General features: G+C 43.4%; 1 protein-coding gene across 2 annotated transcripts in view; it reads right to left on the bottom strand.

Moving 5' to 3' along the window:
• The window catches only part of slc2a2 (solute carrier family 2 member 2), a 42,967-nt gene extending 33,938 nt beyond the window's left edge, over positions 1–9,029 (bottom strand). For both annotated transcript variants that reach the window (XM_043702579.2, XM_087993380.1), the window contains exons 1-2: positions 8,892–9,029; positions 4,417–4,512 (exon numbers count right to left, since the gene is read on the bottom strand). In XM_043702579.2, coding sequence (XP_043558514.2) covers positions 4,417–4,512; positions 8,892–8,927 — 132 coding nt within the window. In that variant the 5' untranslated portion in view covers positions 8,928–9,029. The remainder of the gene's footprint in view (positions 1–4,416; positions 4,513–8,891) is intronic.
• Positions 9,030–25,377: the final 16,348 nt, after the last annotated feature.

The following is a 25,377-nucleotide window of genomic DNA, read 5'->3' as shown; positions in this document are numbered from 1 at the left end:
CATCAGTTTACATTTGTTCAGATTAAATTCCCATCTGCCATTTTGCTGCCCAAGTCTTCAGGCTATCTACATGCTGCTGCATTCTCTGGCAATCCTCCTTCCTAACCACAACTCCCCTAATCTTTGTGTCCTCTGCAACCTTACTAATCAGACCACCCACATTCTCCTCCAGATTATTTGTATATATTATAAACAACAGGGGTCCCAGCATTGGTCCCTGCAGATCACTACTGGTCATAGATCTCAAGTCAGAAAAACACTCTTCCACTGCTACTCTATGTCTTTTTTTTATTTATTCATGGATGCGGGCATCACTGGCTAGGCCAGCATTTATTACCCATCCCCAATTGCCCAGAAGGCAGTAAAGAGTCAACATCGGAGTCATATGTAGATCAGACCAGATTAGATTGGCAGTTTCCTTCTGGCACATTAGTGAACCAGATGGTTTCTTCTAACAATCGACAATGGATTCATAGTCATCATTACCGTCTTAATTCCAGATTTTTACTAGATTCAAACTCCACCATCTGCCATTGCAGTAGTCGAACCCAAGCCTGCAGAGCGTTTCCTAGATCTCTGGATTAACAGCCTAATGGTAATGCCACTAGGCCATCATCACCTCTATCCAATTTACCACCTCACTGCAGATCCCATGTGACTTCACTTTCTGTATCAGCCTTCCATAAAGGACATTGTCAAAGGCCTTGCTAAAATCTATGTGAATGTGGTTGTAAAATAAAAACAGGACAACATAAAGAAAGCATTCTACAGCCAATCATGTACCTTTTTTTTGGAAACATAATCTCTGTGATAATACAGGAAACATGGTAACCATTTGTGCATAACAATTTCCCAGAAACAGCAATTAGATAATGATCAGGTAAACTGTTTAGGTGTTATTGCTGGAAGGATAACTATTGGCCAGAACATCTGACAGAATCTATCTGGTCCTCTTCAAAATTGAGTTGTGATACATTTTAAATTCACCTCAGAGAACGGGTACTTTAAATCTCTTGCTTGGGTGATTTAAACAAAGAAACAATGTTTCAGGATATCAGACTTGTATTTTAATACCGAGATGAGGAGAAATGCTTTTTCTCAAAGGGTCATTGGAGTGTGAATTCCCTGCCCTGGGGGATAGTGGAAGCTGCGTCTTTAAATTTGACAAGCGAGTCCAAGCTAATGGACACAGACAGGAAAGTGCAGTTGAGATCACCACCAAACCAGCCATGATCTTATTGAATGATGGATCAGGTTTGAAAGGTTGAATGGCTTACCTCTGTTACTATGTTTGGTTCTTTCTTGTGTTCCTGTGTTAGCCTTGATGCCAATCAGTTAGGTTTAATTAACTTATAAGAAAGAGACCAAAATGTGGGCTGATTTCAAGTAAATTAGTCACTAGACAACCTGTACACAAATCTTTCACAGTATCTAAACAACAAATAGGATTGGCACTCCTTACTTCATCCCCAAGTGATATTGGGACATGGCCAAAAGTCATAACCTCCATTTCAGTCTAATAAGAAAACCTCATGAATGTGAAATAAAAGCTCCCACATCTCTCATAAATAAAGATGTAGCTCAATGAGTCTGTAGCTTGAGGATGAAATCTGAGCAAGCTTTCTAGTGTGGTACTGAAGGACTAGGCAAAAGTGAGGACTGTAGATGCTAGAAATCAGAGTCTAGATTAGAGTGGTGCTGGAAAAGCACAGCAGGTCAGGCAGCATCCGAGGAGCAGGAAAAATCAATGTTTTGGGCAAAAGGCCTTCATCAGGAGTGAAGGCAGGGAGCCTCCAGAGTGGAGAGATAAATGGGAGGGGCTGCTGCACTGTCCAGAGGGCAGTCTTTTGGCTGAGTTATTAAACTGAGGATCCCATCTTCCCTCTTGGTGACCATAAATGATCACACAACATTGCTCAAAGAACAAGAGACAACAGCCCAATTTTTAACTTTTCAAACTTGCTTTCAAATCCTCCTTGGCCACATTCTTCTGTTATTTCCTCCAGCCCACAATCTTCTGAGACCTTTTCCAATTCTAGCTTCTTGCTTATCTCTAACTTTTAACTCTTTTCCCACTGCTGTGCCTTCAGTCACCAGAATCCTGAGCTGTGGAATAAGGGGAAAAAGATGGCCTAGTGGTATTATCACTGAACTGTTAACCCAGAGACCTAGGTAATGTTCTGGAGGAGAAAGTGAGGTCTGCAGATGCTGGAGATCAAAGTTGAAACTTTATTGCTGGAACAGCACAGCAGGTCAGGCAGCATCCAGGGAACAGGAGATTCGACGTTTCGGGCACAGGCCCTTCTTCAGGAATGAGCAGAGAGTGTTCAGCAGGAGAAGATAAAAGGTAGGGAGGAGGGACTTGGAGGAGGGGAGTTGGAAATGTGATAGGTGGAAAGAGGTCAAGGTGAGGGTGATAGGTCGGAGTAGGGTGGAGGCGGAGAGGTCAAGAAGAAGACTGCAGGTCAGGAAGGCGGTGCCGGGCTGGAAGGATCCGGCTGAGACAAGGTGGGGGGAGGGGGGATGAAGAAACTGGTGAAGTCCAAGTTCATCCCCTGCGGTTGGAGGGTTCCCAGTCGGAAGATAAGACGCTCCTCCTCCGACCGTCGGGTTGTTGTGGTTTGGCGGTGGATGAGTCCAATGACCTGCATATCCTCGGTGGAGTGGGAGGGGGAGTTGAAATGCTGTGCCACAGGTTGGTTGGGTTGGTTCGTCCGGGTGGCCCAGAGGTGCTCTCTGAATCGCTCCGCAAGTAGGCGGCCTGTCTCCCCAATATAGAGGAGGCCACACCGGCTGCAGCGGATGCAGTAGATGATGTGGGTGGAGGTGCAGGTGAATCTGTGGCGGATATGGAAGTTTCCCTTGGGGCCTTGGAGAGAAGTGAGGGGGGAGGTGTGGGCGCAAGTGTTGCACCTCCTGCGGTTGCAAGGGAAGGTGCCGGGAGTGGTGGTTGGGTCGGTGGGGGGTGTGGATCTGACAAGGGAGTCGCGGAGGGAGTGGTCTCTACGGAAAGCTGATAGGGGAGGGGAGGGAAATATATCCTTGGTGCTGGGGTCTGTTTGGAGGTGGCGGAAGTGACGGCGGATGATGCGCTGTACATGGAGATTGGTGGGGTGGTAGGTGAGGACCAGTGGGGTTCTGTCCTGGTGGCGGTTGGAGGGGCGGGGCTCAAGGGCGGAGGAGCGGGAAGTGGAGGAGATGCGGTGGAGGGCACCGTCGACCACGTCGGGGGGGAAATTGCGGTCCTTGAAGAAGGAGGCCATCTGTGTTGTACGTATTTTGAACTGGTCCTCCTGGGAGCAGATGCGGCGGAGACGAAGGAATTGGGAGAATGGGATGGCGTTTTTACAGGGGGCAGGATGGGAGGAGGTGTAGTCCAGGTAGCTGTGGGAGTCGGTAGGTTTGTAGTAGATGTCCGTGTTGATTCGGTCGCCTGAGATAGAAACAGAAAGGTCTAGGAAGGGGAGGGAGGAGTCCGAGACTGTCCAGGTGAATTTGAGGTCGGGGTGGAAGGTGTTGGTGTAGTGGATGAACTGTTCAACCTCCTCGTGGGAGCACGAGGTAGCGCCGATACAGTCATCAATGTAGCGAAGAAAAAGATGGGGGGTGGGGCCAGTGTAGTTGCGGAAGATGGATTGTTCCACATACCCTACGAAGAGGTTCTGGAGACCTGGGTTCAAATGCCACCATGACAGATGGTGGAATTTGAATTCAATAAATATCTGGAAGTGAAGAGTCTAATGCTGACCATGAATCCATTGTCAATTGTCAGGAAAACCCCGTCTGGTTCACTAATGTCCATCAAGGAAGGAAATTGTTGTCCTTACCCAGTCTCGTCTACATGTGACTGCAGATTGAGGGCAATGTGGCTGACTCTTCACTGCCTTATGGACAATTAGAGATGGACAATAAATGCTGCCTGGTCAGCGATGCCCACATCTTGTGAATGAATACAGAAAAAAAAGTCCTCCATAAACACCTTACTCCCCCACCTCACTACTTCTTGCTTTAACACAAGGTTTAAAATCTACCACCATGTCCAAGTGTTTGATCATCTATCCTAGTTGGTGGTTTGGTTGAAAATTTAGTTTGATAAAGCCCCTGTCAATCACTTTGAAATGTTTTACCAAATAAAAGGTGCAATGGAAATTGTTGTTGGTGTCCTGGCCAATATTTATCCTTCAACAAACATCAATTACAAAATAGGTGATCTGGTTATTACCACATTGCCATTTGTGGGAACATGAATTGGTGATCTCATTTACTGCACTTCAATAGTCAATACACTTCATTGGTTGCAAAGCGCTTGGAGATTCTGAGGTTCTGAAGGGTGCTACAAAAATGCAAGATTTTGCTTTCATAGGACAAGAGGCCAAGGGTGAAGCTGCCATTAAGTACACTGATGAGAAATCTTACCGCCTGGGGTGCATTGATAACACCGAGTCCATAACCAAATTGTAATGAGCCAAGCACTGCTGCAAAGACAGAGAGAAGCAGCAATCCTGTCACTTCCTGAAAGAAGATAATGAAAAACTCAACTTAGAAGTTCAACCAGTCATGAGAATCAATCATCAACAGGGTGATTACCAAAAGCACTTTTACATGACGGTAGGCATTGGAACAGAAATGAGGAATGAAGAAAAGGAATTGGGAGGTAAGATGAGGAATGAGGGAAGACAATAGGTAGAGGTGAAGAAATGAGCAGTGGGACAGGGAGGGAAGGAAGGGAATGAGGAGGGAGAGGAGACAGAATGGAACCAAAGCTAAGGAAAGAGGAACAAAAGGAAGGAATGGAAGGGATGGGGGGAGAGGACTGAGTGGAGGGATTGGCAGGTAAGGGGAGAAATGATTTGAGAGAATGGAAAAGGAGGGGTAGGGACAGGAGGGGGTATGAGGAAAAGGATTAGAAGCAAAGCTGAAGAATGATGGGAGGAACTAGCAGCAGAGGGAAGGAGTGAGGGATGGGATGGGAGGTAGGACTGAGGGGAGAGAATTGGAGGGAAGCGAACACTGAAGGAAGGGAGTTAGAAACAAGGGAAGGACTAAAGGTGGGAATGGAATGAAAGGGAAGGAAGCTTTGAGTTGTTTTCCAAATATTTGGAGACCCACGATTTTGTTGTGACACCAGCCTTGGCTGCTTCAGATCAGATTAAACAGGAAACTGAAATTTTCCAGGCACAGATCAAATCAATTGTTTGCTTATAGCTTTTGTTGATTGACAGAATCTACCTTGTAGTTACTTTAACATTTAAAAGGCACAGTGACATCAGCCGGGCAACAGAGCATGTGCGATGTTACTAACAACATCTCTCGTTAACTGTGCTGTAATCACTAATCCCAAATTCACGATGTTTAAATTATAGTTCTTAGGCTACCTGGTGAGACGTCATCACCACAGGGCCAGAGAATAAAGGAAACCTCCCCAGTCACCCACAAATACCTTCCTTTCCTCCAAGCACTGCTCATTGACCTCTGCAGGAGACATTAACACTTCCTAGCCCCACTGTCCACCAATACTGTCCGTTCAGGTAAAGATCAGGGACAGGTAATACCTCTGATACCCTTACCCTGTGGCCAAGGAGTAGACACTTGTGGACTATGTCAGCACTTTTGGTGTGGGAAGAAATCAGGAGATCATTAACAAAAAGCAAATTTTTAAACGTGGTCAACTGGTTGTGGACAGCTTTCAAAGAAATTATAACCTTCTAGGAATCAAAAATGCTGACAAGCCCGAGCCCAAACCTGCGAGTGTTCAATGATGTCTTTGTACTGTATATAAATACTCACACATTCCCCAGAGATCCCCTGTAAATTTTGACATTAGACCCGAGATTCCTCGCAACTACGACTACATTCCCAGTGACCTCTTGAAAATCATACAATCCCGACAGTGTGGAAACAGACCAATAGGCATTCGAATATACACGGACCCTCGGCAGAGCATCCCACCCCTCTATCTCTACATTTCTTATGGCTAGAATCCTTAGCCTGCACACAAAGGGCGATCCGCCTAACTTACAAATTTTTAGATTGTGGGAAGAAACCAGAGCACCTGGAGGGAACCCACCCAAACATTGGGAGAATATCCGTGTGGAGTTTACACAGAAGCTCAAGGCTGGGAATCGAGCGCAGGTCAGTAGCGCTGTGAGGCAGTAGTGCTCACCACTGAGCTAGCCCGACACCCTAAGCTGCTAGTACATTCCCTCGTGAGCCCTTGTAAACACTGACATTAGCCTCAGGACCCCCAGTAAATGCTGAAACATTCCCCAAAATCCCCTGGCAAATGCTGACATTGGCCCCAATAAATACTGGCACATTCCCAACATAACCCCTGTAAAAAAATTACCTCAGCTGCGCGATTCCCATTAAATCCTGATACATGCCCCAAAAATGCCTTGAAAATACTGACATACTGCCCGGAGAGCCCTGCAAGTACAGTCACACTCCGTACTGTCACAGTCCCCAAGACTCCCTCCTGCAAACACTGACACAACTAATCGAACCTCTTATAAATGCTGACAGACTCCCCAGGGAGCCCTTGTAAATCTGGATACTCTCAGTAATTGTGTTTATTTGATTTTTTTTTTAAACATGCAACTAAGTTGACTGTGTTTCGGAGTTTGTTGCACTGTCAGGAATGGGTTAATATTTACTGCTGATCTCAGTTAACCGGATCGATAGTTGCAGATGGTCCTCAAGGGCCACAGCTTCAAATTAAACGGCCGACTAGAAATCTCTCCGAATCTCCCTTGGTAATCATCACAATGAGCAAAGATCGTTTGATTGAACATAACTGGCAACATCCTGGATTACGAACCTATGATTAGTGAAATTCAGTTAAATTAATTTATTCCTTCCTTTCTTGTTAATGCTAACCAAGAGTTTTTGTTTTAACTAGATTTTTGTTTCTCTGCGTTTCCTGCTCTTGCAGATAGCACTTTGAAACCCACTTGGCTCCGAATCAGAATGTCTTGTTGCAATCCATTGCAGGGATTTGAACAGGTAACAAACGTGGACATGCAGTGCCACACTAGGGGGATGTTACACTGTTGGCGAGTCAGTACTGAGGGAGTGCTGCACTGTCAGGGGGGCAGTATTGAGGGACTGCCGCGCTGTCAGAGGGTCAGTATTGAGGGAGTGCTGCACTGTCAGGGGGGCAGCACTGAGGGACTGCCGCGCTGTCAGAGGGTCAGTATTGAGGGAGTGCTGCACTGTCAGGGGGGCAGTACTGAGGGACTGCCGCGCTGTCAGAGGGTCAGTATTGAGGGAGTGCTGCACTGTTAGATGGGTCAATACTGGGGGAGTGCTGCACTGACAGAGGGCCAGTACTGAGGGAGTGCTGCACTGTTAGATGGGTCAGTACTGAGGGAGTGCTGCACTGTCAGAGGGTCAGTACTGAGGGAGTGCAGCACTGACAGAGGGCCAGTACTGAGGGAGTGCTGCACTGCCGGAGGGTCATTACTGAGGGAGAGCTGCAGTGTCAGAGGGTCAGTACTGAGGGTACGCTGCATCGTCAGAGGGTTAGTAAGTGCTGCGGGAGGGCTGCACTGTCAGAGCGACAGTACTGAGGGAGTGCTGCACTGTCAGAGGGTCAGTACTGAGGGAGTGCTGCACTGTCAGAGGGTCAGTACTGAGGGAGTGCCGCACTGTCAGAGGGTCAGTACTGAGGGAGTGCCGCACTGTCAGAGGGTCAGTACTGAGGGAGTGCCGCACTGTCAGAGGGTCAGTACTGAGGGAGTGCCGCACTGTCAGGGGGGCAGTACTGAGGGACTGCTCCGCTGTCAGAGGGTCAGTATTGAGGGAGTGCTGCACTGTCAGGGGGGCAGTACTGAGGGACTGCCGCGCTGTCAGAGGGTCAGTATTGAGGGAGTGCTGCACTGTTAGATGGGTCAATACTGGGGGAGTGCTGCACTGACAGAGGGCCAGTACTGAGGGAGTGCTGCACTGTTAGATGGGTCAGTACTGAGGGAGTGCTGCACTGACAGAGGGTCAGTACTGAGGGAGTGCAGCACTGACAGAGGGCCAGTACTGAGGGAGTGCTGCACTGCCGGAGGGTCATTACTGAGGGTACGCTGCATCGTCAGAGGGTTAGTAAGTGCTGCGGGAGGGCTGCACTGTCAGAGCGACAGTACTGAGGGAGTGCTGCACTGTCAGAGGGTCAGTACTGAGGGAGTGCCGCACTGTCAGAGGGTCAGTACTGAGGGAGTGCCGCACTGTCAGAGGGTCAGTACTGAGGGAGTGCCGCACTGTCAGAGGGTCGGTGCTGAGGGAGCGCCGCACTGTCAGAGGAGTGTTTCTAGGTTTGTACTTGAGGCGCCGTTTGACCTCTGAGATGGATCTAAAGTCATCTCAGCCTCATTCGGTCCTGACTAAAAAAAACCTAAAGAACTGCCGATTTTTTTTTGTAAAAGCTCAGCCGGTCTGGTGGCATCTGCGGAGTCACCGGACAGGAGAGGTTAACTCTGATTTCTCTGCACAGATGCTGCCAGACTTGCTGAGCTTTTCCAGCAACTTGTGTTTCTGTTTCATTATGTCCTGAGTCCAACACGTTGCTGTTCGCGCGAGCCACAAACTAGTTGCTGAGGTTCCTTCTCACCAACAATTACATTCCAACCCGTGAAAAAATACTTGATTTGACTCTGATGACTTGGCACATCCTGTACTCACGGAAGACGCTATAGAAATTCCAGGTCATTTCACAACAGGTGGGACGCTGTGATCCTCATCGAGTGAGTGTCTGTGTGTTTGAGAGAGACAGAACCGGCAAAACTTTCTGATCAGACTGAGTGCGGCTCAGTGAGGAATGGGACAGGTCCCGCATGTCCCCAGGAAAATTGAAACACGCCGGTATCCCGGGCTCGGTACTAATGGTATCTCTCACTGGCTCTTACCTTTCCCGATCGGCTGTCTGCGCTGATCTTCCCCATCCCCGGTGCGGAATTCCAAGTGATAAAAGTACCTGAGAGCGAAGCTAACACTGGCACCTGGATCCTCCCTATTTAACTGACGTCCGCTTTCACATGTTAAAGGGGCAGACCTATGAACCTTATCGATGTGTGTGTGTTATGTGTCAGCCTATGGGAAAGTCAGTGAGAGTTTGAGAGAGGGTCTGAGTTTGCCTATCAGAGTGTGCTCGTGTGCACCTATGACCAGCGGGTTGGAGTCAGGAGCAGAGGTGACAAGGAAGGGGAAATGTTTAAACGATCATGTTCCATTTAACAGAGTTCAGGCAGATCAGTGGCAAAGTTGCGAATGGCAACGACAGAGCCATTGAGAAAATCACACCCTCAATGATTTCCTTCGAGGGTAATCATGAGGGGAATGCGGGAGTGGTTAATAAGGGCAGTTAGGGGCAGGGGTAATATGAGAAGTGGTAGAGTGGGTGGTAATGGCAAAGTAATGGGGCATATGGATGAGTGAGTATTGAGGGAAATAGGGGACTGGGAAAGGGTGAGTGGGGTCATGGATAATGAGGGTAGTGGGACATTGGGTATCAAGAAGAGGAGGCCCAGAGTGGCTGGTTCATCACATCTTATAATAGAATCCCATGATGTCGAAGCAGGCCATTCAGCCCATCAAGTCCACACTGACCCTTCAAAGAGCATCCTACCCAGATACACCCCAACCACGCACCCCCCATAACTAATCCACCCAGCCTGTATGTCCCTGGACACAATTTCGCATGACCAATCTACCTAACCGGTACATCTTTGGGCACTGGGAGGAAACTGGAGCTACCTGAAGGAAATTCACGCAGACACAGGGAAAAGGTGTAGACCTCACCCAGACATTCGCCTGAGGGTGGAATCAAAAGCAGGTCCCTTGTGTTGTGAGGCAGTAATGCTAACCACTGAGCCACCATGCTGACTTATTGATTAAAAGCAACAGCTAACAGCAACAGAGGGAAAATAAATTGGCTTTCTTTGGGTTTTATGTGGTTCTCACTGCAGAGAAGAACAAACCTCCTCCCTCTCTGTGGGTGCTGAAGCATCTGGCTATCTCATTCTTAGCCAAACTGTTCATCCATGTGGGAGCCAATTGCAGAGAAGTTGGCAAGTGAGCTGTTGTCATTGACACTGACCAATCAGCTAGTTGTTGCTAACCGAGTCTCTCTTTGTACAAAACTTCCGGCTCCAGTTCATCTGTAGTAACCTCTCCCAACGCTTGAACAAGCCTCATTGTAAATGGCACTTAGAGTGTCAGTAACCTGCATTTTAAAAGTTCAGCAATCCCTTCCACAATTCCTGTTCTTTTTATAAAAACAGTCCTCTTCCCACTCCAGTCCACAATTGAAAATACAGCGAAAGGTCTGAAAATAATCAGGGCTGGTCAACACTGGTTTATTTATTAGGACTGTCTTCAGCCTCTCAAAGACTGTCTGGCATTTGCTGACTTTTGCTTGTTTCTTTAGCAAATTGTGTTAATATGGAATACAAATTTCAGGAAAAACCCACAAATTCCTAAAATTTGCATGATTTCATGATTCCAACTCTAACCTTAACCCTAGTGCAGTTTGAAAAACAGAGAATTCTATTTAAGCAATTATTGTCACTCATTATTGTCCGACAATATGCCTTAAGTCAGTTACTCTTGCTTTTGCAAATGCACTTTTGTCAAATTTTTTTACTAAGCCAGCCAACTGTAATTGCTTAAGCAGGTCTTCTGCTAACCTTACATGTTCTTCCCATGTGTTATTATGTACCGGAACATTACCTAAATACAGTTATGAACCTCAGCTACAACTTGATTCATAAGCCTCTGGAAAGTAGCTGGGGAATTCTTTAACCCAAATGGCATCAACTTTTCATTTGTGGAACTGATTTGGTGCAACAAAGGCAGATATTTCTTTGGCCCTTGATGTCAATGACACTTGCCAATGCCCCTTCAATAGATCAATCTTAAAAAGGATGAGACAATGTCAGATGTATCAATGTAGGCTTTCAATTGTGGAATTTGGTACAAATCTGTTTTAACTGCATTAACTGACCTATTTTCTGTTCAGAGTCTGGTAGATCCATCTGCTTTAGGAGCTAACACTACCGGTGAACTCTAACTAATTTGACTAGGATTAATCAAGTGGCTTTCTAACATATATCAAATCTTTGTTTCCACCTGAGTTTGTTTCTCTGGACTGAATCAATAAAGATGCTTGACTCTCCTATATCCACATCATGTCTAACTAATGTATTACATCCACATGTATCTCTACAGATTACATTGAATTTCCTAAGTGGACACACAAGACCCTCCTGTTGTATTTTCTCTAAATATGCGTACATAGAATCAAACTGTCCCAGTATTTCTGTGTTGGCTAGTCAAATTGTATGAGGTTTTGCTTTGAGAACTATCTAGCATACCTTCCACCTCACTCTTACTGTCTCTGTAATCTTTCACTACTCTTTTCATGTGACACATTTGTTCCTCGTTAACCTCTTTTCTGCATATTTATATGATATAACTAATTCCTCGTCCTCCAAACAGCAGTATTAATAAGTCACTTTATTAAACCTCTTAACTATTTTGTATGGGTCACTGTATTTTCCTTTCAAACATTCACCACGTAATACTAATTTTCCCACTAGCAAAGCTTTAGTTGCTTAGGGCTAATTGTTTTTCTGCCCATTTTTTCACTTGCGCTTATGAAACTTTAAAATGCTTTTATGTCCCCAAACATGCTTCTGTGATACATTCTAGAAACATGGACACATAATCTAACATTGAGGATTCAAATTTTTGTTTCAAGAACTTATCAATTTTATAAGGCCTCTATTCTTATGGTCTAAATCAAATCAAATGGACTAAATCCAGTAGATTTATTTTGGGAATCGGATAACAAACTGAAAGAAATCTAATCCTTTGTCTCAATCCTGTGGATATTCATGAGAGTATACTTTAAATGTGGTTTGAGAGTATCTCTCTAAACTCTCCAGAACATCCTGCAGGCAATATACAGTTAAACTTTATTTTTACCCAAACTGGTCATGATTTCCTGGAAAACCTTAGACATTAAATTAGAGCCCTAATAAAACTGTATCAATAATGGGTAAAGGAATGCATTAACTTTTCCACCACTACCCTATTCTTTACAGGAATAGTTTCGGGAAATGGTATTGTCATTTTAACAATTGTAATGATACAGTGTAATCGAAGAATAAATATTGGATAGGAAAGGACATCAATAAGAAATCTTTAGTTTTGTTTGAAACAGTGGCCATGGGATTTTTCACATCCCCCGAAGAGATCAATCAGGACTCCATTTAACACCTTATCCTCAAGAGCACATCATTCCCTCAGTGCTGACTGGTTTCTCAGTCTAGACTGTTTGCTCAAGTCCCTGAGGTAGGACTTGAACCTATAACCTTTTGATTTAGCAATACGGGTGCTACATTCTGAGCATATTCAACACATATACCGTGATGGCTGAAATTTTAAAATTGTAGGAAAAAGCAAAACTTTGTACCTACTGGATATCTGAAATAAAAGTGGTAAATTATGGAAATATTCAACACGCCAGACAGCATGCAAAGAGAATGAAAATCTGTTTCTCTGCTGCCTAACGTGGTAACCTTTTCTGTTTACTTAAAGTCATAAGACCCTGAATAGAGGCTTGGAAACATTGTTCAGAGTTGTGAAATGACAGAATATTGTAGCAGACTCAAGCCTCCTAACTGTCATGTTGAGATTTGCTACTATAAGAAAGTCATGAGTTAGAGCGTAAGAGTTGCATTCTCCTTCTGATGAGATTGGTACACTCCAAGTAACAGTCATCAGTGATAAATTTCTTCTACTATCGTCTGCCCAAAGGCAGATCTGACCCTTCATGCCATGGCTTCCTCCTTGGATTAGGACAAGAATGCAGATTGTGAATTTCCTTCAACCGGAACATGGATTGAATTCTATGGTGTCCAAGCCAACTGGTTCCTCCAAGGAGTAGAGTTTCTGTGGCAACATACTTGGACAAGAACATTGTCACCTAGAACTGTGGACAGTGATATTGGAGGCTACAACATCATTTTATTGCATGGCTGAACTGGAATCTCTTTCAATTAAACAAAGGGAATGCTGGAAAAATATAGCATCTATGGAGAAAGCAACAGAGTTAACATTTTGAGTCTCGTATGATTCTTCTTCAGAACTGTCTCCCACACTTACCTCGACCTGTTTGGCTATGTTATGAACATACCTTTCTTGGCTATCAGGACAGCACAGTGGTTTAGTGGCTAGCACTGCTGCCTCACAGCACCAGGGTTCCATTCTGGCCTGGGGCAACTGCCTGTGTGGAGTTTGCACATTTTCCCTGTCTCTGCGTGGGTTTTCTCTGGGTGCTCCAATTTCTCCCTACAGTCCAAAGATGTGCAGATTAGGTGAATTGATCAATTGTCCATAATCCAGGGATATAGAAATGCAGGGTTATAGGGTAGAGGATGGGTTTGAATGGGATGCTCTTCAGAGGGTTGGTGTAGACTTGATGGGCCAAATGGCCTGCTTCCATACTGTAGGGATTCTATATTTAAAAAAAAGTCAAGTCCTGGAGCGGGTCTCAAACCCAGAACATTGAGGCAGGGCACTACCCACTGGATTGCATGGTCTTATACTCCTGATAGCCAGTTAGTGAAGGATAAAACTGTCGTAAATATTTCTTTAGTTTAGATTGAAAAACAGAGAGAAATATTACAAGTAAATTCAACATAGTGTCAGTACATGTATCTCTATATGTACTTAAGAAATACCTAATGCACTTCACGTACTGTATCGTTAACCACAATTGTTATTATTGACAATCAGTTTGGAACTACCAATTTAAAACAAACATACACAGGTATCTGGATAAAATGAGGTTGAAATTCGTTTCAGAAAACAGAAATGTGACCATTTATATTTATTCCTTCACAGATGTAAACATTGCTGAATGAGCCAGCATTTATTGTGCATTCCTAATTGTTCTGGAGAAATTGGTGGCGGACTGCAGACTTGAATTACTGCAGTTCTAAAGAAGGATCACCAAACCCAAAATGTTAACTCTGATTTCTCTGCACAGGTGCTGCCAGACCCACTGAGCTTTTCCAGCAATTTCTGCTTTTGAACTGCCACAGATCGTGTAGTGCAGAGCTATTCACATTGCTGTCCAGTTCAGTCATTTTTAAGACTTTACCAGCAGCAGTAAAGAAACAACGATATGGTTCCAGGTCAGAATGGATTGTGACTGGAAGGGAAACTTAAAGGTAGTGCTACTTGTGCTTCTTGAGTGTTATTGGAGGTGCATTGATCCAATCAAGTGGCGAGAGTTTTACCTTCCATTACATTCCTGACTTACAAAAGGTGGACAGGCTTTGGAGACACAGGAGGTGACTTACTCTCGGCGAGGTGATGGCTTAGTGGTATTATCAATGGACTGTTAATGCAGAGAAGCAGGTAATGTTCTGGGGATGCAGGGTTGCCGGAGCAGACGGTGGGAATTGTAATCAATGAAAATCTAAAATGAAGAGTCGATGACCATGAATCCATTGTCAATTATCAAGAAAAACCCACCTGGTTCATTAATGTGCTTTACGGAAGGAAAGTGCAATCCTTACTTGGTCTGCCTACATGTGACTGCAGACCAACAGCAATGTTGTTGACTCTTAACTGGCATTTGGGCAGTTAGAGATAGATAATAAATTAGATTAGATTAGATTACTTACAGTGTGGAAACAGGCCCTTCGGACCAACAAGTCCACACTGCCCCACCGAAGCGCAACCCACCCATACCCCTACATTTACCCCTTACCTAACACTACGGGCAATTTAGTATGGCCAATTCACCTAACCCGGAGCACCCGGAGGAAACCCACGCAGACACGGGGAGAACGTGCAAACTCCACACAGTCAGTCGCCTGAGGCGGGAATTGAACCTGGGTCTCTGGCACAGTGCTAACCACTGTGCCACCGTGCCGCCCACGGCATAGCCAGCAAAAGCTTCATCCTATGAATGAATAAACAAAACAAAACGCACTGCAGAATACCCTGCCTCTAACCAACTGTAATAGCCACAGTATTTGTATGGTTGGTCCAGTTTCATTTCTGAAAGAAATGGGCATAAGCACTTCAAACGTCGATTCACCCGCTCCTTTGATGCTGCCTGACCTGCTGCGCTTTTCCAGCAACACATTTTTCAGCTCTGATCTCCAGCATCTGCAGTCCTCACTTTCTCCCAGTTTCACTTCTGGTCAATAATATGCTCCAGGGCATTGATGGTAGGCAAAGTTAGTTATGGTAATGGCATTCAGTGCTAAGGGGGAATTTTTAGATTCTCTCATCTTGGAGATGATCATTGTCTGGTATTTATATGGTATGAGTGTTGCTTGCTACCATCTGGATGTTGTCCAGATCTTGTAGCAGATGGGCATGAACTGCTTCAGTAAAGGTAGTGTCACATAGTCCTGGGGGACCATAGGTGAGAGAGAGAGAGAGAGAGAGAGAGAGAGATGACTGGTAGTGACCTTAACCTGAGGGTTACCACACCTCAGGTGAGGATTGAGGTTGAGAAGGATTATGCAATTATTATTAAATACCCTACTTCTGACCCTTTGATGGACTGAAGATCATGAATAAAGGACATGTGGTCCGAGGTACTACCCTGAGGAAATTCTATACAGAGGTCTTGAAGTTGAGAAGATTGATTAGCAATGAATATATCTTAGATGACTGGAATGCATCAGCAACATAACATATACTTATCATAGAAATCTTCATACACAGCCACAATGCAGCATAGAAATGGAAAAGGAGTTGGTGGTTTGTTGGAACTTAAGCAGAAGGACAAGAGGTTTAAAGTTGAATTGTCGGAAAGTTGAAAATCAATGACAGTAAGGCCAAATGTGAAGGGTTTGTTGCTGGAGTAGAATTTTGGGTGAATATATTAACATAGGAATTGGAAGAGGCCTGTCAGTCTATGGAGCCTGCTCCACTATTTAATATGATTATGGCTGATCAAACACCTCAATGACTTTTATCCAACTGTCCGCAAAACACTTTTTGTCATTTGTGATCAGAGATCTCTTAATCTCTACTTTAAACATAGTGATCATGATTTGGAGATGCCAATGTTGAACTTGGGTGTACAAAGTTAAAAATCACACAACACCAGGTTATAGTCCAATTATAATTGGAAGCACACTAGCTTTCGGAGCGCTGCTCCTTCATCAGGTAGTTATGGTCCTAAAAGATGTGCCCCTTATTTTTAAGTTGTGTCCCCAGAGTATGGTTTCTGGAGCCTGGAACAGTAGTGGAATAGTTAAGTCTTTAGGTAATGATTACATGGATGAGTGATACAATAGTAGGAGGACTAAAGCACAGTTAACCTCAGTGATACTGTTACTACTACTGGCTGTATGATCAGAGGTTTTTGATTCTCCAGAGAAAAATTCTTCATCCTATAACGTCATGACCATAGCATGCTCAGACCACAATAAATAAACAGATTGCTGGGTACAAAGTCAGATTTGCTTATCAAAAATTAAGAGATGTGATGGGCAATCCCTATTTTATTGATACTAAATCAATTATTTCTCAAGCATTCAGAATTAAACTCGTTCTTAGTTAAAACAATACATTTCCATTAAGATTCATCTAAAGAGTACTAACATTCATCAATTTATCTGTTTCAGCAATGGTCTGGAATTCAAAAAGCTCCAGAGTCAACAGACTATTCATAACTCACTGCAAGTGGACAAAGTTCATCACCAGACATTTGAATTGTGTAACATTCAATCAAGAGCCAGACCATTAAGTGTGTAATCCAAGTTAATAGCGTTGTTGTATTAATATTATTAACCTACTCCCTTGTTGTTGAAACATTTTGAGTTGGGATATTCATGCAGTAAAGAGTTTACCAAATGTAGGCAGACAAGAATGGCAGATTTCCTTCCCTAAAGGTTATTAGTGATCAGATGGGCATTTTACAACATTTGACAACAGTTGATGTTCGCCAACCAATATTAATTACCTGGATGCCATTAGTTTTTTTTTAATCCCAGGTTTATTAAATTACTATAGTAGACTTCGAACGCACATCTCCAGAACATTAGCTTGGGGTTCCGGATTATTAGGCCACTGTCTCCCCATAGTTATAGGGCTGGAAGAAAATAAGTTTTATTCAGGGATTTCCAGGGTTTAGGCCAAAAGCAAGGGTAGGCACAGTAACAAATAGTGAAGCAATGATAGTCAGGGGAGGCATAAAATGACAGATTGGAGGGAATCCACAAGATTGGAAGAAGTTATTGATACAGGGAAGAGTGTCAAGACAGGGAGGTTCCAGAGATGAGGAGTATAAGGGCTGTGGGGTGTTCTTGAAATAGGGAGGCATATAGTAGATGAAGGAGATTATATAGATGTAATGGCCTAAGAGCTAGCAGAGGTTATAGAGAGATTGGTATGTCAGGGGAGTTTACAGAGATGAGGAAGGTTGGAGGCATTAAAGGACGCTGCAGGGATAAAGAAGTTTTCATGGGCGAGAGGAGGCTAGGGAGCTAGGCTAAGATGTAGGATTGGAGGAGTTACAGAAATAGGGTAGTGTAGGGTTTGGAGCAGTTTGTAGAAGTAGGTTGGAGGGTCGAGGGTTTGAGGAGGTTGATGAGATAGAGAGGAATGTAGGAACTAGATATGGTTACTTTTGTAGGGATTGGAGGAGATTGCAAGGATCATGACAATATGGGAGCTAGAGGAATTTAGGAAGATAGAGAGGTTTGTAGGAGCTAGAGGTTTTAACACAGGTGTGGATAAACATTGGGCTGTAGAAGGTTACAATGATATGGAGGGTTAGAGAGACTAAAGGGGAGATATAGGTAAAGAAGAGTGTATAGGCTGAAGGAGGTGGAACAGACAGGTAAATATGTAAGTACTGGAGCAGGTTAAAGAGTTAGGGAGGTTTAGTAGGGCTGGAGAAGATGAAAAAGATGGAGATGGTATAGAGGCTGGAGGAAGTTACAGAGATTGAGAGGTTTGTTGGGTTTAGGGGAAGTTACAGCGATGGTGAGTGTTTGATGAGTTGAGGAAAGTGTCAGTGATAGGGTGGATAGTAAGTGCTGAAGGATGTTAAAGAGATAAAATGGTTGGAACAGGTAGAGAAGGTTATAGAAATAGGGAGGAAACAGAGACCGGGGGAGTTTGCGATGATAGGGGAGGGCTGTAAGAATTAAAGGACGTTACAGGGATGAGGAAGGATGCAGTCACTTGTGTCCCAGAGCAGAACATTAAGACTTAAATATGTCTCAGAGTCAGTATGTTATTACAATTTTAAGAGACATATTCATGAAATCAGCACTGCATTGTAGCATGCAACCTGAGGGTGCTGGATTCGGACTTCATCTTATCTTGGGTCACTTGAAGCATGACACTCAACTGGAAGTATGCTCCTCTGCTGTAAACTTCTAGCTTATATTAGGTCAGATAATCATGTGCCTGAGGAATGTAATTTTTGTGCATAAAATCAATTAGGATAAATATCTTTTAGATTTTTTATACCACAAGATCCGCAATCATTGCCTTATGTTATAGGAAATAACACAGCATTGCCTCATCTGGAAAAACATCCAACTGGAGGCAAACTCACACACAATAGGTCAGGGTGAGTTACCGTTGACTCTCATGACTGGTTAGTAGGCTATTGTCTCAAACATCACTCTAGATACTGAAAAGTGAAGGGATTTGAGGAACAGAAGTGGACACACAGGCCCTCAAGCCTGTTCTGAGATCAATTTGAGCATGGTTAATCTATACCTCAATTTAATTTTTTTCTGATTTTCCCACAACATAAAGGTAAAATCACCATAGTTCTCTCAGATCATAGGGCTGTGCTGTCACTAGAGAGAGAGATGACTAGTGATAATTTAACCTGAGGATCACCATGCTCAGGCAAGGGGAGAAGCGCAGGAATTAAACTGGACTGTTGGCATCACTGTGCATTGCAAACCAATTGTCCAGCCAATTGAAATAGCCTTTGATTTTTTCATATTGCTCATTGCAACAAAAGAAAACAACCAATCTGTGTTTTAACAGTTCAAATTAATCCTCCTACAACAGTGTTCTTTTATTTTCAGGAAAAAGTTCCAATTTTCTATGAATTTTAGTAATAGGAGGTGATTCAGCATATCTCACAGAGTGAATCTTCAGAAGCCAAGCTTTGGGCAAAATGTTAAAGTAAGAGCCCCTCTATAAGATCTCCTTAAACCTTTATGCAGGGGTTGTAATTAATCTTTGAGAAACAATGTAACGTTTTCTTTGGATATGATTACAAAATCCATCACAGCAAATGGTAAATTTGAACTCAATAAAAATTTGGAGTTAATACCTGGTCTAACCGTGACCGTGAAACTGATTTCAATGGTCAAAAGAATCCCATCTGGCTCACTAATGTCTTTTAGGGAAGGAAATCTGCCCTTCTTACCAGGTCTGGCTTCCAAGTGACTCCAGACCCACAGAAATGTGGTTTACTCTTAAGTGCTCCTCTGAAATGACCTAATTATTTTGAGAGCAACAAGGGATGGGAAGCAAATGCTGGCCTTTCCACATCCTGTAGAATAAATGATTTTTTAAAAAATCAGCTTGTTGTCCAAATCTAAGTTTGTGTTCACTGTGATTTCTGACATGGTCTGAAGGATTTATGCTTGCAAACTGGTCAGAGATTCCACTATCATGCTGTGAACCCTGACAGATTTTGAACATTAACAGACCTTTTGACTATCAGCTAAGACAAACAGATAATGCAGTTGTGATAAGAACTGGAACATTCTGCAACTGGTTATCCTTTAAGCTCTTTTTTGTCAAAACAAGTGTACTATTAGGGCTGGTCTGTACCAGAAGGGGCACCTTATTGGCAGGATGGGCAAAGTGTTTTGGAAACTCTTGATCCAGGAGGAGATGACTTGCGTTATGGAGTGCCACACACAAATGTCATAGTGATGTGTGTTACACTCTCACATCGCAAGTTTGCTAATAAGAACACAAGAAATATTTCCTTCAAATCTTTCTTTGCCAACTGCTGCTCCTTCAAATCTGTAAAGTCTGCAGCACACATTCCTTGATTAGCTCACATCCAGTCATGAGAAATTGAATATTCTTGTTTGTAAATATTTTCTCTTGTGATCCTTACTTAGTTGTGTTTCTGATAATTTGGGTGTTAATTGGTCTGCGTGATTCCTCAGCCCCTATTTTTGCAAATTTAGACTTTTAATAAATACTTTACTAATGAAGTTGAGAGACGTTTTCTGAATATGCCTTGGATCAAGATGTTCTTTCATTCTAAAATCGAAGTTAGCTTTGTGTCTCAGTGTCTGAGCTTCAGTATTTCAGACTAATAATTGCATGGATACCATGGAACATAGGAACAAGAGAATGCAATTCAGCCGCCTTCTGTCAATCCACAATCAAACTTGTTCTGTCATTGAATGATATCATGGGTGACCTGCACCATAGCTTCATCTAATCACCTTAATTCCAAATTCTTCAAATGCACTTATCAGCAACAGTCTGATGAGCTCAGTGTTGAAAGCTGTTCCTGACTCCCAGCATCCACCACCCAGTTTGTATGAGTGCTTTTGATTTCAACGGTCCTGGTTAAGAATAAGTACCTCTTGCTTCTACTCTTGAATGATTTGCCTGTAATTGTTGGATCCAGCTGTGAAATTTTATGAGTAGCAAATGTTGAAATTTGTGCTTAAGTAAAAAGGCCAACTGAATGTTGACACAGGGCCGACTATCATCCTTTCTGTGTAAATACAAATTAGCATTACCCATTTGATTAATTCAACTAAAGTGGCAGTGACCAGTTTCAATAGAGTTGTGCAAATATTTGCTCCAACAGGCAATGATTGATGAACCGAACAAAAAAACACAATGCTTGAGGAGAGGTTTTTGAATGAACCCTGGGGCTGATGACTCGATGACTTCAAGTTAAACAAAAAGGACATCGCTTAGAATGAAGGGCAAACTTTTTGTGGCCATTCTTCTGCTCACGTAAAAGGAATATTTCACACATTAAAACAGAAATCACTGGAAATACTCAGCAGGTCTGGCAGCATCTGTGGATGGAGAATCAGAGTTAACTGTATCAAATCTATGACCCTTCACAGCACCAATATCAACAAAAAAGTTGGACATTGAACCTCATTAGGGTGGAGGGTCACATTTTATAAAGAGTCCAAACTAAAGTTAAGGAGGTAGTGAACTTTAGGAAGGGGATTCCAAAGCTAAGATGTCAGTTTCATAAGGTAGACCTACCAATGGTGGAGTGATTAAGATAGAGGATGCACTTGTTGAAGGAGTGCAGAGATCTTCATAGATCATGGAGTCTCTACAGTGTGGAAACAAGCCCTTCGGCCCAGCAAGTCCACACTGACCTGCAAAGGTTAACCCACCCAGACCCATTATCTTACATTTAACCTCTGACTAATGCAACCAATCTACACATCCCTAAGTAGACAATTTACCACAGCCAATTCACCTAACCTGCACATCTTTGGATTGTGGGAGGAAACCCATGCAGACAAAGGGAGAATGTGCAAACTTGACACAAACAGGCACCCTGAGGCTGGAATTGAACCCAGCTCCCTGTGTTGTGAGGCAGCAGTGCTAACCATTGAGCTACCGTACCACCCGAGATCTTGAAGGGTTGTTGGACTTGGGGAGTGATTAGAGAGATTAGGACAGGAAAAGAGGGATTTGAAACCAAAGATGGGAATTTTAAAACTGAGGTGATATTGCTCTGAGAACACTGCAGGTCAGTGAGCACAAGGGGGTGATGTGAGAATCGGGTCTTGGCATCAATTACGCTTGAGTAGCAAGTAGATGAGCTGAAGTTTAGGGGAGATGGAAGGCAGTTGGAACAGCATTGGAACAGATAAGAACAGAGATAACAAATGAGTTGAAACAGGGAAGGAGATGGGCAATGCTGGGAGTAGACAGTCTCAGTGTTTGTGAGGAAGTGGGCACATCTAAGCATCAATCTATCAAGACTACTGGCTTTATTCCCCTGAGGTTAGAAGGCTGAGGGGAAGTCTAACACAGATATTTTCAAACATTAGTGGCTTATAAAATCCTTCTCTAAAAGGAATAGCAATCATGGATTCCACACATACAGTCATATAGCTGTACAGCATGGAAACAGACCCTTTGGTCCAACTCATCCATGCTGACCAGATAATCTAAATTAATCTAGTCCTATTGGCCAGCATTTGGCCCATATACTTGAAAATCCTTCCTATTCATATACCCATCCTGATGCCTCTTAAATGTTGCAATTGTACCAGCGTCCACCACTTCCTCTGGCAGCTCATTCCGTACACGCACCTCCCTCTGCCTGAAAAGGTTGCCCCTTAGGTCCTTTTTACATATTTCCCCTCTCACCTTAAAACTACGCCCTCTCAGTTTGGACACCCCCACTGTAGGGAAAAGACCTTGTCTAATTACTCTATCCATGTCTCTCATGGTTTTACAACCTCTATAAGATAATTCCTCAGCCTCCCACGCTGCAGGGAAAGTAGCCCCAGCCTATTCAGCCTTTCTCTGTAGCTCAAATCCTCCAACCCTGTATAGATCTTTTTTGAACCTTTTCAAGTTTCACAATATCCTTCCTATAGCGGGGAGACCAGAATTGCACATTGTGCATCTAAATTAATGAAACAAAGAACTGTGGAAAATCTGAAACAAAAATAGAAACTCAGCAGGTGACTAGACTTGAAGCATTTATTCTGTTTTCTCTCTACAAATGCTGCCATACCTGCTGAGTTTCTCTAAATGTTAATACCTGTGAAAACTTGAGTTTTGGCAGTGATTCTTTAGCATAACAAGTGAATTAGAGATGATATCATGACTTCTGTGTGAAACAGATTATGGTGAGGGAGAGTCGCTCTAGATCAACCTCACTTTCACATTCAAGTACAATGGATTCCAGTAGCAGGAGAAAGTTCAGTTAACTGGAGATGACTTTGGATGCAATGATGCCTTGAGCATCTGATCACACTGTTTTTTGTAGAGAACCTCTCTGTTGTGTCAAAAGTGAAGGAAGATGTTGGAAATGCTCAGAACCACACCACTCTCCCACTATCACTCCTGGGAACCCAACATTTGCCATCTTTGCAGAGGTGAGGTGAAGGGCAGGCCATAATACACACATATGCATTCACAAACCCAGCTCATCAGCTGCCTGCACTCATTTTAGATTTTGAAATCCTTTGTGCCTGAACACTTTGTTGATAAATTGGACAATAATATTACTTGGCTGTTTGTGGTATGACATAAACTCAAGTCTACATATTCTGAAGTTGACTTTGACCTTAAGATGATACTCCAGTGCGTGGATAATCTTTGCTGGGCATTTGCACTCATTGCTTGAAATGTTGGAGGCTTTAATTCTTCTCAACCCTTTGTTCCCTAAAGTATTAAGACAGTTAACAGCTGGAGTCTTTGTCAGTTATCTGTTCACCTATGAAGTGCAGGTTCATTATTTTTTTGAATAACTGCAACTCTGACACCTACAGTCTTGGGTAACTGAGGATTCCCTGGTAATCCAGATGCCCATTTCAGTGGTTCTCTCAGCTCACTTTGTGCTGCACATGGCAGTTTCAGCCTGCTCCCATATCCTGCCTTATATCAAACTTACCTACAACCACTGCTCTTGGCTATTGAGGACCCCCACAGAAAGTCTCTGTGGAATGGGTAAGTAGGCTATAGAGGCTGAACACCTGTTTTAACCATGAATTCATGGTGCAGATGGACCAAACTCTACCTCATACAAATGATAAAGACTCCAAATCAGGTCATAGAAATTTGGAATCATGCAGCATTAATGGAGGCCACTTAGCCCATTGATTCTGTAACAGACCAGGTTCTGAGGTGTTTCATTGAATGAGTTCTTATCTCTCTAGCCATAGACTACTGATGGCAATTGATTAATAATGGGAGGCATGATACATAATTCTTTTGCACTCAAATTATCCCCAGACATTACTGCCATTGCTGCTCAATAACCTTCCCCGCTCGAATCCCCTTCCATCAACTCTGGCCAGATCCTCCCTCATGCCTTTGTAGTTACCTTTACTCAACCGTAATATCATTACATCTGATTCCAGCTTCTCCATCTCAAACTGCAGGGTGAATTCTATCATATTATGGTCCTTAACCTTAATGTACAACTCCCTTCTAACAGAAGGATGTTGTGAAACTTGAAAGGGTTCAGAAAAAAATTGCAAGGATGTTGCCAGGGTTGGAGGGTTTGAGCTATAGGGAGAGGTTGAATAGGCTGGGGCTGTTTTCCCTGGAGTGTTGGAGACTGAGGAATAACCTCATAATGGTTTATAAAATCATGAGGGGCATGGATAGGGTAAATAGACAAGGTATTTTCCCTAGGATGGGGGAATCCAGAACTAGAGGGCATAGGTTTGAGGTGAGAGAGAAAAGATATAAAAGGGACCTAAGGAGCAACTTTTTCACATAAAGGGTGGTGCATGTGTGGAATGAGCTGCCAGAGGAGGTGGTGGAGACTGAAACAATTACAACATTTAAAAGGCGTCTGGATGGGTATATGAATAGTTAGGGTTTAGAGGGATATGGGCCAAATGCTGGCAAATGGGGTGAGATTAGGTTAGGATATCAGGTCAACATAGTCGGGTTGGACCGAAGGGTCTGTTTCCGTGCTGTACATCTCTATAAATCTATGACTTTAAGTCTGCCTCATGACACTGCACCAAATTGAATTTTTGGAAGTGCTTAATAAAATAGGGCAGCACAGCTTTGCCAAGTGGAGGCCTTGCCAGACAAGTCTGTTAGAATTCTTTTGAGGAGCTAATGAGCAAGTTATATAAAGGAGAGCTAGTGGACATGATTCATTTAGATTTCCAAAAAAGCCTTTGAAAAGGTATCACACAAAAAGCTGCTAAATAAGTGCACATGGTGTTAGGGGCAAGGTACTGGGATGGTTAAAGGATAGGCTGACTATCTAAACACAAAAGGATGGCAGCTGATAACTAGTTGAGTTCCACAGGGATCCATGTTGGGACCACAATTGTTCATGTTATACATTAACAAGCTGGCCAACAATATTGTTGATATGTTTACAGATGACACAAAGACATGTTAAGGGGCAGGTAACATTTAGGAAGTGGGGAGGCTGCAGAAGGGCTTGAACAGACTGGGAGAGTGGGCAAAGTGACAGATGGAAAACAATGTGGCAAAGTGTGAGGTTATGCACTTTGGTTGGAAGAAGAAGCATAGTCTATTTTCTAAATGGCAAAAGTCATCAGAAATCTAAAGCACAAAGAAACTTAAACATTCCAGTTCAGGATTCTGTTAATGGTAACATGCAGGTTTAGTTGGCAGTTAGGAAGGCAAATACAATGCTAGCAT

This window comes from Chiloscyllium plagiosum, unplaced genomic scaffold (assembly GCF_037043375.1).
Source record: "Chiloscyllium plagiosum isolate Xiang-an unplaced genomic scaffold, Cpla_swu_hap1 HiC_scaffold_13, whole genome shotgun sequence".
NCBI classification, from domain to species: Eukaryota; Metazoa; Chordata; class Chondrichthyes; order Orectolobiformes; family Hemiscylliidae; genus Chiloscyllium; species Chiloscyllium plagiosum.
The sequence above is the reverse complement of the archived record's forward strand: the minus strand, read 5'-3'. Positions and strand labels throughout refer to the sequence as shown.